General features: G+C 38.6%; 1 protein-coding gene across 1 annotated transcript in view; it reads right to left on the minus strand.

Annotated features, from left to right (window-relative positions):
- Positions 1–6,916: 6,916 nt before the first annotated feature.
- Positions 6,917–18,226, minus strand: part of LOC122663393 (ABC transporter D family member 1-like) — a 38,442-nt gene continuing 27,132 nt past the window's right edge. The window contains exons 19-26 of the mRNA XM_043859069.1: positions 12,237–12,417; positions 11,966–12,124; positions 9,513–9,674; positions 9,192–9,428; positions 7,909–8,069; positions 7,745–7,797; positions 7,567–7,645; positions 6,917–7,470 (exon numbers count right to left, since the gene is read on the minus strand). Coding sequence (XP_043715004.1) covers positions 7,384–7,470; positions 7,567–7,645; positions 7,745–7,797; positions 7,909–8,069; positions 9,192–9,428; positions 9,513–9,674; positions 11,966–12,124; positions 12,237–12,417 — 1,119 coding nt within the window. The 3' untranslated portion in view covers positions 6,917–7,383. The remainder of the gene's footprint in view (positions 7,471–7,566; positions 7,646–7,744; positions 7,798–7,908; positions 8,070–9,191; positions 9,429–9,512; positions 9,675–11,965; positions 12,125–12,236; positions 12,418–18,226) is intronic.

An 18,226-nucleotide genomic window follows, 5' to 3' on the forward strand; every position in this document is an offset into this window, starting at 1 on the left:
GGTAGATGTGGGAGAGAGAAGAAAAGGGTTCACGGTGGTGGAAAGCAAAAGCAAAACTGAGGCAAAGCTTGAATCGGAATGAGATTTTGCCGAAGAAAACGCCGGCAAATCTGATGATGGTGATGAGAATGCTTATGGGTTGGTTGCGTAGTCGCCGGAGACGCTTTATCTTTCTTGTTCTCTGCTCACCTTTCTTGTTGCCTTTACTGTGTCTCGTTTTCCCTTTGTTCTGTTTCGCCGAGCTCTGCTTAAGGTTTTGTAGGTGGAGACATAGAAGGGAAAAGAAGGATTGCAACGATCAGTGCGAGGAAGAAGATGGGGGTTGTGGGTTGTGCAGGTGTGAGGAGGGTAGAGGAGAAGAACCCATCGAGGTGAGAGAAGGGAGACTTTTGCAGAGGTACTTGGAAGATCAATTGGGTCTTGTGGGTTTGGTTTATGATTGTGGTGATGAAGAAGGGTTTGGTGATTGTGAGGAAGAGAATGATGATTTGGGTGTGAAAACAAGCCCTCTTCTGCAGTGATCCATGGAAGGAAGCAAGCAGCGATCGATTGAGGGTTTTTTTTCTTTCTTTCTTTCTTTTCTTTCTTTTCTTTCTTTTCAATTTTCCCTCTTTTGTCCCTTTTTCTGGGTTTCAATTTTCAAGTTGTTATGGTTCTTTGAATCGAGTTCCAATGTAAAACAGTAAAAAGCTGTAATCTGTAGAGATAAGAATTGATAATTTAGGAATTTTTGCTTTATTAACAAAGCTTTCTTTCTTTCATTTTTCAAAAATTGATGGATTTATTTATGGGTTATTGGACAAAATGGAGTTGCTTTTCTGGATTGTCAGAGAGAGAGAGAGAAAAAGAAAGAAGGGCAAAGAGAGTGACAGCCTTTACAAAGAAGGTCTAGTCTTGATGATGGGGATTGTAGGAGTCAGTTAGGGAGGGGAGAGGGCAGTTTTGGTGGTTGATATGTTATCACTGTTCAATCAGTTGATGTGTTGGCTTCAGAGTCTCTGGAATTTGGGAGACATGTACTTTAATATAGGTACAGCTTGAGCCGGTCTATATGGTAAACAGTGAACCCTGGTTGGGTGGCTAACCCCAAACCCAGCTCATTGGTTCCCAACTACTAAGCTATTCTCAAGTTTTGAAAACAACTTAACCTGAAATTGGGTTCTCTCCCAGGCTCTCTATAGCCAATTTGGAAACTTGGACTTTAAAAAATATTTCAATTTCAATTTTATTTCACAAAATAGTCAACAAATAGATCTTTGATCAAGAAAATAAAATTGTTTTGATTGTTTCAAAATGAAATATTTCAGGAATAAAAAAATATATTTGATATTTCAATTTCTGACAATAAATTCTATATATTTCTTTGGGAAAGGTGGTGGTAAGGGGGTGGGGTGGGCTGGGCTGGGAAGGGAAGGGGGTGTTGGGGGGGTGGTGGTAGTGGCAATGGTGGTGATAGTGTGAAAGTGATGGTGCTAGGAGGTGGTGATGGTGGTGATGGTGGTGATGGTTGTGGTGGGGTGGCAATGGTGGTAGTGGGGTGATGGTGAGACTATTTGGAGAAGAAGAGTGGTATTTTATTTTTTGTTTTTTTGGAGACAGGAGTGGTATTTTATTTTTAATGTGAAATTACTACTTACACCATCAAATTAATCATGTGCTCGTTAAAGGGCGAGAGTGAAATCAAAAGAAATAGAAATTCTGAAACAGCTCCTTAACTATTTTCAGAATTTTGAAAAAATAGATTAAGCGATCAACTAAAAAATGATTAAGACCGATAATCAATCAACCGGTTAATAATCGATCTTAGTTTTGGTTTTAAGGATTGATTACATAAATGGTCGGTTTGGGTCCAGTATCTTAGATGTGCGAGATGTGGCCCGACCAAAACCAACCAGTTAAAACCCCTATTAATCAGTCTCAAGGTGGCCTTACTAGAACCATATATATCGGTGAGTCTGGTCTCTATCCATAATGTTTCTCGGGTCAATCGGGCTGTGTTTAATTTGAGGATGACCGACCGGTCAAAGCATCTTTGGTCTTGGTCATGGTTTAAGATAGATTATTTTTACTGACCGGTCAAAGCATCTGACCAATTGCTGTCCTATGCTGGAAATCACGCATTCTGCTCAAATAAAAAGCCATCCACATCGACCATGTGGGTAGACACCAGACCTGTAAGAAGGGGTGTCAATAGGTTCGGTTTGGTTCAAGATATAATATGTACAAATTGAATAATTTTCATGACCTTACATCAAACCAATTTATCAAAATCAAATCGATTCAGTTCAATTTGGCTTCATTTAGTTTATACATGGTTTCAATTCAAATTTGGTTTTAAGTGTAAATAACCTATGGGAGAGAGAACGCCACTTGGTCACGTGGCCCCTACACCAGTGCATGGACCAATGGGAGCACATCCCCTAGCATCCAATATAGGAGGCAACATGGTCATTTTGCCACCCATGTTTCTCAGCGTAGGGGACGCACCCAAGCAGCCTTCTTTTTTTCATAACCTATTGAAAGAAATAAAGTTAGGAAGGAAGGTAAACCTTGGGGAGCAGTCTCAAAATGTCAAATCTAGTACCTTTCAATCTGATTAAGTAGAGCACAAGTAGATCATCTAAGTAGATAGATATGGCAAAGTGAGGATTAACCATGTGTCAAATATTAGAGCACAAATATATCGTCTATGCTTCAAAATCATAGCATGCACCCTATTAGTAGTAATCCATGTATTAGTGGACACACTTTTGGTAATAATAGATTTTCAAAGCTTTATTTTGCCATATGGTCGACTTCACTTGAGATGAAATTTAACATGTAAACAAAGGAGCAAAATATTGGATACATAAATTTTTTTTTTAAACCCAAATATTATCTGGACCTGGGCCGGCCCCTAGAATTTTATTAAACCATGTCAAAGAATGATAAATACACTGGGGGGGACATGCCCGCCTTACCCCAAACCCAAAATCAATCATTACAAGACACACTCCACTCTGAGTTGCAACTAGCCCATCCCAAGAACATATTACACACGTAGGATTGGTAGGCCTATGGACTCTTCCCTAGTTATTCGTCTTAGCTCGATAGGAAACTCTCTGTCACTAGCAAAATCAGTGTCACACAAGGTGTTGCAAGCATAATTTGCAAGCCAATCTATCGCCCTGTTCTTCACCCTGTACGTAAATGCAAGCATAGGACGCATCTCCTCCACCCATCTTAGTGTTTCCTGGAACCAGTACCACACTTTCCATACTATACACTGTTTTTTAACAATACTATGGATGGTAGAAGCCGAATCTGACTCAACATAAACCCCCGAGAGCCCTAGCTCTCGACATAGCCGCAGCCCATCGCGAAGTGCTCTCATTACGGTCAAGGAGTTCGTGCTCTCCCCATAAAATCTAGCACAAGCCGCCACCACCTTCCCCTCACTGTCACGGATTATACACCCTCCCCCTCCTACCCCCGGATTTTCCCTGCTGGCTCCATCAATGTTAAGCTTCACAGAGGATGCAGGGGGGCACCAACAAACCGCCTTAGGGGGCCTACGTATAGGGGGTTGATATGACAACCCAAAAAACTGAAGGACTAGAGCCTCCTGCAACGACGGCATCCTAGTTCCAGCTTGTTTAAAGGGAATCTCGTGAATCCACCCCCTTACTGCTTCCACGATCATCCTAGCCGAACGGCCTCTCTCACCATGTTTCCTGCCATTCCTTTCCTTCCATAACTCCCATACAATAAACGATGGCACCAAGCCTGTAATAATAGCACACAAGCTTCCCCCATTCGCATGACCTTGCCAGAATAGTATCTACTTCTCACCTCTTGCCACAGAATGATCTCCACATGAAGCAATCTGGAATAAAATTCCCAGACCTTTGCTACCGTCCCCCCCCCCCCAACACCAAGCAATGGGATGCAGTTTCAACCTTGGGGTCGCCACAACAAAAGCACTTTGAGGCCAAAGGGATTCCAATCCTCTTCAATGAATCATCAGTTGGAATCACCCCACATAGAATCTGCCAAGAGAAAAACCCGATCTTGGTGGGGACCATTTTGTTCCAAACCCATTTAGAAAACTCCATGCTAGGGACCGAGCTCCTAATGGTGTTCCAGATCGCTCTAGAAGAGAGCCTACCATTGCTTTCTGGTGTCCAAATTAGAAAATCATCCTTCTCAGAGAGGTTAAACTTACCACTCAACACATTGCTACGTACCTCATCCGAGTCAATTTTGAGCAATTCGAGCTGATCCCAGCTGCCGTCCCTGTGTAGGACATCCTTCACACGCAAAGAGAGATCAAGGTTCAGTGCTCCATCCACCTGGTCAAGTAGTGGTCCCCAACCAGACCAGTTATCAATCCAAAAACCAACATCTCCCCTCCCCAACAGCCATCGGGAATTAGTGAGGATCAACTCCTTAAAAGTCAGCATCCTACACCATGAGATCGAACCTGCAGAAGGAGGGGCTGCCAACACCATATGCAGATTTTTAAAAAATTTTGCTTTAAAAAACCTTGTCCACAGCGTGGTATCCCTTGTGAGAATTCTCCATAGTCCCTTCATTCTAAGGGCCGCTCCAGTGTCCTCCATGCGCCTAATGCCAAGCCCTCCTTCTGACAGTGGGCGACAAACTTTCTCCCAATTAACCCAATGATGCTGATTACCCCATTCCGATTCTCCCCACAAGAAGTTGGCACACAAGCTGTTAAATCTTCGAATGATGGTTTTAGGGACATCCAGCGTAGAAATGATGTGAATAGGCATAGATGCAAGTACATGCCTCAGAAGGATAAGTCTTCCCCCAGCGAACAGCATTTTACCCTTCCAACCCGCTACTTTCTTGCTAATTTTAGCCAGGAAGTTCTCAAAAAAACTCACTCGCAATCGGCCAGCATAGATGGGAACTCCTAGATAGGTTAGAGGCAAACTCCTTCTGGAGAACCCTGTGATTGCTGCAATCATGCGACATCTTTTGTCAGGTGCCTTGCTCCCCACCACGAAGCAGCTTTTATTTTTATTCACCAATTGCCCAGAGGACCCCTCATAACGATCAATAAAGCCAATGATCTGCTTCAGAGAATTCTTTAATCCTTGCGAAAAGATGATGGTATCATCGGCGAATATGCTGTGAGAGATACCCGGGCATCCCCTTGGCACCTTAAAGAACTTGACCCTTCCTTCACAGAATAGCGACCTCAATCCTCTACTCAGAACTTCTTCTACTAGAATGAAAAAGGTAGAAGAAAGTGGATCACCTTTCCTCACCCCCCCTTAAGGATACATAATTATTATTATAATTGAAATGAAAAAGGATTTCATTTCCTTAGGTCGACATGATGCTTAAATCCCACAAGCTTGACTACTTGGTAACCGAAACTCTAATACCACGATGCCATATCTTAGACTTGCTAAGATAATCATATCAACACTTAACAATCTCACTAGCACTAAGTCAATTTTACTTTACTCTTGAGGGACTTAGGTAGAGAGTTTTTTTGAAAAAAATACAATAAAGATTTTTGAGAAAATGAAGTTTGATTAAAATAATTCCTTAAAATCCTTGGTCATCACTAAAATCATCCACTATTTTTGATAGATCCTTATTTCATAGCAAAGGACCAGCCAAGTGGCAATTAGGGATGTAAATGGATAATCGAAATCCAAATTCACATCCGTATCCGTATAGGGACATCCATATTTGTTTAGAGTTATCCCAAAAAAGATCCGAATACTCCGCTAAAAATCCGTCTAAAAAAAATTAAGTAAATAATAATTTTGAGGATTTTTGAAAATTCAACATGTTCTAGAATATAATGAAAAGAGAATCGTGATCTAAGAGATATGGATTGAGAATGAATTGTATCCGCTAGGGAGAGAAATGTCCGGGTTACACAAGGCAAAGAAGTAAACAAATGGCCGAAAATCCAAATCCGAATTTGTTTAGAGGAATCCGTATTCGGCAAGGAAATATCCGGATCCGATCACATCCGATCTGCGATACTTGCAACTAATTCAATTGCTTCTACTTCTTTGAGTCCGGAGGCAATGAAGCTGTCTCTAATGGTGTAACAACAAAGTTATTCCATGAATTTTTTATTATGAAACTAAATACCTTAAGCTGATTGTAATGGAAAGCAGCATGGGCATTAAACAAAATAAGGCTTTACAGGAGGAAAAGCACTTCACCACCTCACTGCACAAACACCAGCAGAGTCAACCAAGTTAAAGTTTATTGTGAAAGGCTTCTGTACTTTAGTATTATAATAGGTTTGAATGCCCAGGAAAGCTAGATTTATACCAGGTAAGCATTCTCCACCAATAATACATCAACTTAAAAAATGGCAAGTGCAGTTTTTTAACAACTTACAAAAGATTGTTAATTATTTAGACATCATCCCTAGTACACTACCAGCAAAAGATTGGTTCTTATGAGGGTGGGGAAACCTGACCTAGCTGTTCTGGTATGAGATTTTAATAAAAAATAGCAAACTTACAAGACACAGAAATGAACTGCCACAGTTGTGAAGCCTACAAATCAGATGATCCATTGGATACATTGGAAAGACAAACATATTTTTACATATTAATATCCAGTTTTAAAGCAAGAAGACTAACCCAGTTTTGAATAAAATATATAAAAGACTACAGGTTTGCAGTCTACACTAAGATAATGGATCAGCTATCAGTAGTGATCATGGTCTACAATACACCAGCAACTACAATGCATTTCAGTGAACAGCATCATTCACCCTGAGGTTCCATGTTACATAACCAATCTAATTTGCTACAAAAACATTGCCATGTCACAAAAATTTGGGACAAAAACATGAGATGAACACTGGTTTCTTGGGTAGGATCCTAATTACGCAAACAGGAGGGAAGACATTGTTTATTCATAGAAAAAATTTGGAAATGAATGATATATATACTTTCATCTTGATGTTTTTACATTACTAATTTAACACAAAATCAGTCGTGATCTATGAGGGTGACTGACTGCAGCCTTCTCCATTTTATTTGTGGGATGGTTAATAAAATCATACATCCCAAATTTTATCGATAAACCGGCACATGCCTGTACATGAATTACTGCTATATGTTACATACAATTACTGGCATATTTATATGCCGCATCCTCTATGAAATTATGTACCTATTTCGTTTCTCGCTGCATCTCATAGAATGTTGTTCTCACAGGCTTCTGCCTTTGGGCCCCCCAATGGCATATACTTGATGCATGAATTACTATAGTTTCTTGCTCTTGATGCTTGATCAATAAGTTCACAACACAGAAGGCAACCCCTACTTGGGCCGCAGGCAACAGAGCCTAACTGTATGGAGGAGCTAGTTTTTGCAAAGCAGAAAAATCAAGCTAATGTTTAATTGAACGTAGCTCCCATGTACCCTCACCATCAACCAATCGCAATTCCGTGGCATGATATGGTATCAGAGCAGGTCGCTGAGATCATACACAAATATGTCAAAAAGTTACTAAACAAATAACATCAGGTAACTGAAAATGAACTTTGAGATGCTGAATAAATACAGAACATACTTGCGAGGTGGTAATAACAGTGATACCCATCTCCTGTGCCAGCTTATACAAGTGCTCTTCAACATCGACGCTTGTAGCACTGACAGCAGATATAAAATTATGAAATGCACATAGCATGCATCTATGTCAAAATTACCAAAAAGGGAAAATTCAAACACATGTAAGTTTTGTCACTTACTTGGTGCACTCATCAAGAACACCAAATCTAGGGTTGTGAAAAAACAGGCGGGCCTGGTATGCAAACCAATCATACCCATCAGTTAGAAGAAACTAAATCAGAAATATTCAAGCTACATATTCTTATATAAAAATGTTCAAAATCATGAAATAAATTAAACTAACCATGCCAAGTCTTTGCTGCTCCCCAAGAGAGAGAACATCTTCCCAGTTCGCAGTGGTATCCCAACCTCCTTCCCTTTCCAGAAGGTAAATCAATCGAACATTTTCAAGAATCGATCTCAAACGTGTATCCAGTAAATATCCAGCATCCTCGGTCTTTTCACCTAAGTTGCATAATGTTCAATAAAGAGTTAAATAAGAAAGAAAATAAACATGGTTTTGCACAGCAACTATTTGGAGGAACATCATCATCATGATAGGGAAAAGGTTTTCTTTACAGTCTGTCAAGAGAAGTTAGTCTTGACAGCCCAAATATCTGCCACATGAAATTTCTGTTAGACACAAATTTGGTGGGTCTGTTGTCCATGTGATCATCCATCAGTGTGGCATGTTTCAGCCAAATCTGATTTTCACACATGGATAATTAAAAGCTTTCAAAACTGATTCAAAGATCAGCAAAGGCAGTTTTAGTTAACCATTGAAAATCAAGGGTAAAGCTGAATACATGGCGGCAACTTTCTTGAGATGGAACCAAATTCGACATTACAGCTAATCCACGAGGTATCAACCCATTCAATGGTCAGTTTGCCAAAAATCAGCCTTAAATGTGGCTCAAAATGGTAGGCCGTCAAGATAAGCTTATCTTGACTGGACCATGAAGAGGAAATTTCCCCTCATGTTTGCCTGTGTTTTGAGTGATTGCAAATACCAAAACCAGTTCAACTTTTCCCAAGTAAAGCAGCAATAAAAAATTGACTTTTTTCCTCCTAGGGTATTCCAGCAAAGAATACTGGCAGTATTTTATTTCATGAAAGGAGTCGTAAGATATTTTCTGCACAACAAATTCTCTAGGATGTACTTTCCCAATAAAGAGTTGTGCAACAATGTCCTTCAGCGTGTGATCTATGAGATTAGCCGTGAACTGCAAGATTTTTCTTGAAAGATTATGCAAACTCCCAATAAGGGGGTATATTAGACAATTTACAGGGGGTGGTGCTACAGTAATCTGAGTCTTATGAGGAATGCCCGCATGCAAGTTTGAAATTGAGCTGGCGTTGTGCAAATCTTTTACCCTAACTAGAATTAACAGTTTCTTCTCAACTTATATTTTTTTGCTGTCAATGAAAAAACTCGTACTGCATTGAATAACTGGTATTTTGTCAATCAGTTGGTAGTTGGGAATATCTCCTGGCTAGAGAAGTGATTATTTAACAACAGGGGGAAGGAGGCAATGGCAAGCATACAATAACATTTAAGAACATTTAATGCCTTACAAGAAATTTTACCTTGCCCAAACATCTTTACTGCAATCACCTTCGCTTCTTCACGAGAGAAAGGGTAGATAATTTGATCCCTCAAGTTTCCTAAACATGTATATGGTCGTTGAGGAATATAGAACACACCACACCTTGAGGTTGACCTTTCTTTGATACTTCCTAATGGTTTAGTCAATCTTCCGCTTGGAATGGGCCATAAACCTCGAAGAACTCTGAAAATGGAACTTTTTCCGCTCCCATTGGGACCTTGGAAATTCCAAGAAGACTTGGTGAATCATAGGTAAACAGTATGCCTGAATTACATGAAAGAGAGTATATTTCTACACTAACCAGTAACAAGCAGGCTTCTCCCTGGAACTATGTCACATGTCAACTTCTTAGCCAATAACTTCTGTGTTGGGGCGATAATATCCACCTCTGAGAACGAAATAATATCTTCAGCTGGAACATCACTACTCTCAAGTGATGTTGGAGTATCATGCAAATGAACCTCTGCATCATCATGTGACGTGCAAACATTTAATTGGACATGTCGAGGAAAATGCCATAATATACGGGGAAAAAAGGAAGAAGAATTGAAGCAAAATAGAAAAATCAAATGAGGAAAGCAGAACAATATCAACATTGGTAATGCCGAAACTTACTCTGATCCAATTAGCAAATTATACAATTAGAAACCTAGAATAATGATAATGAATTCAATTTACAACTGTAATCACCACCACCACCACCAGCACTGTTATCCCCCCCCCCCCCCTTCATTATAAATAATTGTAACCTTTTCTAAAGTGAAGAGGCAGTATGCCAAAGAACAAGAGAACCCTCACCCTAGTAACAAGAGGTTACCAAGCTAGCATTCATCAAGAGAGAGAAAGAGAGGGGTGGGAAGATGGGAAGGGGTATCAACCAAGAAGCTTAACTATCTAAAGGCCATCCAGGAAAGAATACACATTAACACAGATTCCAGTGCAGACCAACTGTAATCTGAGCATTGCAGAAGTAGTCAATTACTGTTTTCAAATTTTAAGCCATGAAATACAAACACCCCCCCCCCCCCCAAATAAAAAGAGAAGTAATTGAACTTTGCTTGGAAATTCCATGCCACTCTTGCCCGGAAACACCTACCAGAAAAATGTTGCAAGAAAAAGAAATAGTGCAAGCTAGAAGACTATTGTGGACAGCCTTTGTTATGGCTAAGTAGACATTGACATCAAAGTGCTGCATAAAAAATAAAAATGCTAGAAAATTTGAGATACTTCTATAAAGAACATGTTTAGAATTTCACCAAAAAGGCTGTACCCAGTGCACAAGGCTCCCGCATTTAGCAGGGTCTGGGGAAGGTCAAATGTACGCAGCCTTACTCCTGTTTCCAGAGAGGCTGTTTCCAGGACTTGAACCCATGACCAAGCATTCAGCAAGTGAGCACTTGACCAACGCGCCAAGCACGACCTTCATGTTTAGAATTTCACCATAGTAATTTAAATGGACTCAATGACAAGCAGAAAATTGCCAGGTTGTGTGTCAATCAGGACAGACAGAGGCTATGAGGTCATAGATATTTTAAAATTGGTTTACAAGTCCAGTCCACGCTACTTGGTTCACTACCTAGTCTTATTTTTAACGAGGTCTTAATCCCTAGTGCCAAACTTTTAATGGGAGCCAGAGTCCCAGGTTTCACTTGCTTGTGACACCAAGTAGGTAAGGTTTTAAAACAATGGTTCTCCATTATGCCTTTACAGATAAGAACCAGCTACCCTTACAAGTTCCAGATCAATAAATTTACTCCTAATACCAAATAAAAGATTATGCCCACCTTTAATGGACATCCTTCCTAAAGGAAATGAATATTCCTATCAGTCTTTAGGTTTGAGGGGCACATTGTAGCAAATGGTTATCTATGCACATCACAGCAAACTCATAAGTGAATTGACGTCTTTATCTCCCTTTTTGGATCTAACACTAAACCATCAATACCAATTTTCCTAGATGTTACACGATAAAAAATTGAGCAAAAATTTGGATAGGAAATTGTTCACTAGCAAATTAACCGATGCCTCTCTGTCTCTCTAATATTTCAAGAAGAAGAAGAAAAGTTAGTCCACATCTAATAGCAAGAGGACATGGAGAAAGCGATACTCTATTGAGCATTCCTTTCTTTAATACAAATATACTTTAAAAAACGAAATGGAGAAAGCTTATAATCAAGTGATGGTGTTTTTTTGAAAATTTTTATGAAAATGGGCTCAGGAGAAGTTGATCAAAAGGATGCAAGCATGTGTATGATGGCTCATTTTGGGTAATAAAGTTGATTGGAAGGAAGCAGGCATGTGTACCAATGGATCATTTTCTGCAATTGCAAGTGGGTAACAAAAATTTCTCAGAAACTCCTTAAGTCTTAGAATTTAGAAACAGGGATTGATTTGCTCTCTTTTGTTATCTTGGCAGTAGAAGTTTTGAACAATTTACTTCTTAGCAGTTGAAGATGATTGGTTATCAGTCCAATGGGATAAGGGCTCTGGTATACTTTCATTTCACTTTCAATTTTAGTTTTTTCTCCTCTACCCCTCTCCCCCTAAAAAATATTATGCACAGTTTCATGCTTTGAAGCAGCCAAGGAGGAAGTAAAAGAAAATGGAAAAAGAAAAAAGAAACCAAAAAGAAAGAAAGGCTGATCGAATGAGTTTGAGAAATAAATTTCCAAAGAAAGTCAACATAAAAAATAAAAGCCCCAAAAGTTATAGTTGTGAAGGAAATTTCTCAGATAAAACGAATAATAGACATACCATTTTGGGCAGCATCAAGAACCTCATCCAGCTCAAAAATCCGATTGACACCACCAGAAAGTTCAAGATATTTTCTATGCAATTCAAGAATGTCACCAAAAGCTAGGAAGCTTTGTGATACAACAGATGCAAGGAACCGCAATGCATGTGCTAGTTCACCTGAATAAGTTACAGAAAGGTAAAAGATAGATACAATAATTTTAACAAGTACTCATTAAAATTTTAATTTCCATGTTATCTATAAAAAATTCATATAATCTATCCATATTACCTTGAGTGGAAGTCAATGCTCGATCACCCTTGTGTTCCAGAGCATATAACAAACTCAACCCCCATGTTACATTGTGTGGGAGTTGTTTGGTGACAAAATCATCCAGTATGCCATACAGCCATTTCTTCTTTAACAGAAGTTTAGAGTGACCAAGCAGCATTCTGAATCTTGAATCAACCATCTATGGAATGAAACGAGTTATGGGAGACTTAAAGAAAGGTCAATGTAAAGATTGACAGACAAAAAAAGGAACCAACAAATAGATGAAGCCTACGAACAAGGACATGACACCCAAAGAGAACTTGAAATCAAACACAATCCATGATATGTTGTACATGTGGAATGCTAATTAATTCATTGGAAGACCTTGATTATAAACTATTCCAAATTGCATATACGCTTAAATGAAGTTTCACAGTAACTTATTCAGCAGAAGATAATTTATGGACTAGCCTGTGTCAGTGTTATCCTAACAAAGTCATCAATATGGGGACATAGTTCCAGGCAAGAGTTCAAGTTCAATCCCTGCTGGTTCTGGTTGGAATCCTCCTTGTAGGTCATGAGAGTGAGAGAGAGAAAAGAAGAAGAAGAACAAGTAACGGGGAAAATTGGATAATCGATTCAATCAATCCCTTCTACATAATGTTATTAATAAAATTAAACTGAAGTTCCCAATACACCCTGCATATAATCATATTTTCCCATAAGACACTCATAAATAAAATTCCATACGTACCCTTATATGCACTGATAAATTTCCATTCACCAAAACTCTTATGAAAACTCAAAATTATTTAATAAAAATAAGTCCAATAGATGGGGGATGTATGTATGTATATATATATATATATGGATAGATAGGTAGATAGATAGATACAACAACGGGTTCCAAAACCCTAGTTCTGAGTTTCTATGGGTCCACCCAACTGATATACAGTTAAAAAATTAAAGGTAATGGCAATTCTATAAATACTATGAACTTAGGGCTCCTTTTGGAGACGGAAACTTGATTGAGGGCTCAACTGGGAATAATTACTAAGGTGGAGGGTATTTATGGAAATTAAAACAAGACAGACTAAACAGAAATAATTGTAGAAGATAAGGGCTTTTCTGTAATTTTAATAAGAAACACCTTCTTCTTCAACCCATGATACAGTACTGGTTGCAATAAACCAGCAAGGGTATGAATTGAAGGAACTACATCACCAGAGCTTTGAATGCTCTGAAATTTTGGGGTATGAATGTCAACTCCAATCCATCTTGAATGCAATAATGACCATCCAAATCAGCAAGTGAAGAATAAGCATTCAAGGTCAAAAACTAAACCTGGTGGTAAGCACAGGTCCAGGACTGGTTGAGGGTTTGGTTCTCTCAACTCTAGCAGGGTTTTGCTTTGGGGATTTGCAGGTGAAATCGCCCTAAGGTAAGGGCTGAATGGCTGATATCCCAACGTTGTAGAAGAAAAGGAAGGGGGTGGTGTGGTGGATCAATGGCCAGTTGTGACTAGCTGTGGGTAACATTGGAGCGGGGCAAGGCAGGGGAAAAAGAAAAGAGAAAACCAGAAGGGAAAGCAGAGAGAAAAAAAAAAAAAAAGAAGAATAGAGGAGTATAATAAACGGAAGGAAAGAAGGGAAGGGAAGAAGTATTTACCTGAAACAGAGGAAAGCTGGATAGATGGGGGAAGAGGAAGAGAATCACTCAGCCAACTCTTGGCTCCAACAAGTAAATATGCTGTGATTCAACTAAAACATCATTCATTTATTCATCTTGAAATCCCATCGTGGGTTATATATATATAACTTCTACAAAATAGAACACAATAACAACAAACTCAGCCTTATCCCAACTTAATGGGATCGGTTACATGGATCCAAACAAAACAAATTAAGGAAAACTGAGGTTAAAAAAAAAAAGGAATGAAGGGATGAGAAATGGAAAATGGAATAGGACAAATGAAAGATTGAAAATAAAAAGAAAAATGAAAGATGTGAGATGAAGGTAAGAGGAAAGAGGCAAATTAGGAAACTACTATCAAACTAGGAAAAAACTAACTCAAACAAGGAACTAAACAAACTAATAAACTTGATACAACTCCTACGTAGCTCTCTTCAATATAAAGGTAACATAAAATGCAATTCTAAAAATATCCCCAAATAACTAAATATAACTCTACCAAATTATTGGAGCAAAAGCCTGGTTGCATTCGGTTTCAACTTGGTTTGGGCTCTCAGATCAGGTTTTGCCAGTCCAGCCATAATAGTACTACTGCATCAATAACCTTTTAAATTTCCTAAATCGACTCAAAGGGACTTCTAATCACTTTCCACACACAACAAAATACAAAAAAAAAAAAGACTCAGTCACTAAGTATCTTAATCTAACCTAAACACTTGAGACACTCTTAAGAGTTAAGACACTAATCTCATGTACTAACTTCACCCCCATTTAATGGCTAATAAATTAGACCCTTGACAATAAAACCAAAGAAAATAAATGGCCCAACCTATAACTATCCAAAGCTTGTTTTCAGTCCATTAGACTACCACCTGCATCTTATGGGCCTCCAAAGCTTACACTTAGGCAACTGCATCACCTATGAAAACACCTTGCCTAGAGTCATATTGGCCTGTTTGGTCAACTAGGCCAGATTTGGCTGGCAGAAGTCAATTTCAATTAGGGTTTTAAAAGCCCCCATCAGGACTCTTTCTTTTCCTTCGTTGTCAGATTTTTGGATATTTTTTCTTTATTCCTTCGTTTCTTTTCCGATTAGGACTTGTTGACACCAGTTAAAGGTGTTTTTCTCCTGTTCCTAGGGTTTTTCTTTGGCTTTTGTTTGAAACAATTTCTGTATGCTTCGGCTATTGTTGTACTAAAATTTTCTAGCAGCAACCGACGTTCATAGTGAAATCTACCCTCAGGAACAAACTTCTGCTGTACCACATTGATGCAGTTTAAAGAAGAAAATTACTCGTGTTACCGTTCACGTGAACAGTGGTCGTGGTACCGTTTACTTCAGTTGTAGGCCCATATATGGGTTATTATTAAGCCCACTGATCCAGATTTATTCTGCCCCCAAAATAGCTATCAACCAGCAATATTAAAGGGGACTTTACCAGATTTCATGGTGCCCAGCCATGCTTTTGTGTGGAGGCTTTGCTGGTGAGATTGTTTCTTTGCATGAAAGAGAGATTTTAGAAGATCTTGTGGGCCCCTTGGAGATGTCAAGTGGAAGGATCTATTGTTGTTGCAGCTTTAGCTTAGTTTCTATTTTGCATTGGCAGTATTTAGATTCTATTTTGGCAACCAAATCTAGTTATTAAGTAGTAGTTTCTATTTTCAGTTTTAGAAAGTAGTTTTCTTTCATTGTAACAGCATCTAGGAAGTTTATAATTTCTGTTAACACTCTCCCACACATGGAGACTTACATCTTTGAAATTTGATTACTTTATTTGAATAAATACAAGAAAGGGAGAACATCCCTTATCGGATTTTGGTGTATGAAAAATATGGCTCTTTGTGAGTGTGTGCTGCTGTGGTGATTCAGCTGATATCCAAAGTGGTGAAGCCCTCTCTCTTCCTTGGTCTATGGTGGTGAAGCCTGGCCAATCTTCTACTCTTCTTCTCTCTATCTTTTTTTTTTTTTTTAATATATCAACTGCTATTCTATCCAGTGAAGTTTAGCAACCATCCCTCACTTTCGTGGGCTTCTAATCTGGTAATATCAGTATCTCCTTAATGTTTAATTGATTCACTGATGTTGTTGTTCAAGTTCTGACAATTAGTAGTCTAGTTTTGGTGCCAGCGATAGGATATTTAACAGCATCTAAGTCTGGTTTTTAACCCTGGATTTCTGTGAATTAAGGCCAGATTTGGAATGATTTCTATTTCAATTTCAGATTGATTTCATGAAATAGTCAGCAAATAGATTTCTTATCAAAAAAATGAAATTGTTTTGGTTGTATCAATATGAAATATTTCAAGAATAAAAAAATTCTATTTGGTAGTTTAATTTCTGATAACAGATTCTCCATAATTCTTTGGGACAGACGGTGGTCGGGGGGGGGGGGATATTGGTGGTGGCGATGGGAGTGGTGGTGGTGGTGAGACCATTAGGAGAAGAAGGGTGGTGATTTATTTTTAACATAAAATTCCTACTTTGCCCATCAAATTAACCATGTGTTCATTAAAGAGCAAGTTTGAAATTGAGCTGTTTCAGAATTTCTATTCCACTTGATTTCTATTTCGCCGAAATAAGGTGTAAAAATAAAACCAAACAATTTCCAAAATAGAAATCACCCCCTGAAATTGAAATAGAAATCATACCAAATCAGGCCTAAACCATCAGATTAACCTGAGTTTTGAGCAAGGTTTTAAGTATCCTTCCGTATCCACCGATACTAACCGATATGTATCATATCTTTAAGGTACCAATACGATACAATATGATAACCTAAAAATATTTGGTATTAGTACATGTAAGAAACCTCACCATGCGTATCCAGTCAATTGAATGCACTTGTCTCGTCCTACTTTATTCTCACTTTATAAATGATATATTTCACATATACTTGTTTCTAGTGTTTTATGCTTAAAAACTGTATTTAGCACATATACTAAACATTTCCAAAGTTTCTTAACCATTTCCATACGTATCTAGCATATCTTGCGTCTCTACTATATGGTACGATACGTCTCTTAAAATCACCTTTCCAATACGATATCCAATACTGATACTTTAAACCTTGGTTTGGAGTATGTTATTCCAGCCCCTTGGTGTTGCTTTCGATCCCGGTTTGAATCCCATATGACTGTTGGATTGCTAAGTTATAGCCATTCTCTTTAGTTACAAATTTCCTGTTTTCTTAATTTCTAAATTCCCTGGCAGTTTATTTCTCCCCATTCCCCCATTGGATGAATCTGAATTTCTCAGCGCTAAATCAGCATAATAGCGCCCCCCCCCCCCTTTGATTATAAAATCAGCCCCATCCGTTGGTTTGGTTTTGAGAAATTAATTCTTCCAAATTCTGTACGTACATTCTGTTGTTTTGGTTACTGTGATTCTGGATTTCAGTAGGTGTGTTAGTGTTGTTCCTTTCCAGCTTAACATACCCACATCACACATGATTCCACTTTGATTAACTAATAAGCTTCCTCATTTGATCCAAACAGATGCAGTTGTGTTGTACTGGTTGGATCAAAATCGTCCCGTATGGAGGCCTCGGTTCAAGGTTGGAAGGCATACAAGGTGACGGTGGCAGTCCAATAGGCTGAAAATAAGCTTTGGATAGTTATATTATAGATTGGGCTTTTCATTTTCTTGGGTTTTAATGTAATGGGCCTAATTTATAAGCCTACAAAACAAAGTTGGCCCAGTGTCTAGGCGAACCAAGGAAATAGCAGGGGCCTGGACATCAAGGCCACACCAACAAGGCACCCAGGCGGCACTCTTCAAGAAATGGTCGCTTGGACGCCTAGGCGTTGCCAAAGCAACCCCTTGACAACTATGCTATAAGGTGGGGGTGAAATAAGTACAAGGGATTAGCAGTTAAGTGTTTGAGCTTGATTAGGATACATGATAGCTTTTAAGAGTTCTGTTTTGAGCCTATTTACTTTAAGTTGGCGTAAGAGAGTAATTAGGATTTTTATTAGGAGTCAGTTTAAGGATTTCAAAAGGTCTTATACATGTAATACACCCCCATCTGTTAAAAGCATGATTTAAGTAACAGAATTAATATTTGTTTAATGGTTATTGAGCTGTTGAGGTCTGCAAACATGGGTGAAAGCTCTTCTTCTGGCCTACTGCTTTCTTTTAGTTCTGAATTCTATTGCCAATCAGATGCTATCTTCTCTTCTACAATTCTTCTTCTCCTACTTGTTAAGTTGTTATTACTTATTCTAATCTGCGATACCCCTGTTCTAGATAAATCATTGCAATATTCTTCAATCTCTCTAGTTACTGGTTTGTTTTACTTCAAATTTCACACACTAGT

This window comes from Telopea speciosissima, chromosome 5, assembly GCF_018873765.1.
Source record: "Telopea speciosissima isolate NSW1024214 ecotype Mountain lineage chromosome 5, Tspe_v1, whole genome shotgun sequence".
In the NCBI taxonomy this organism is placed as follows: Eukaryota; Viridiplantae; Streptophyta; class Magnoliopsida; order Proteales; family Proteaceae; genus Telopea; species Telopea speciosissima.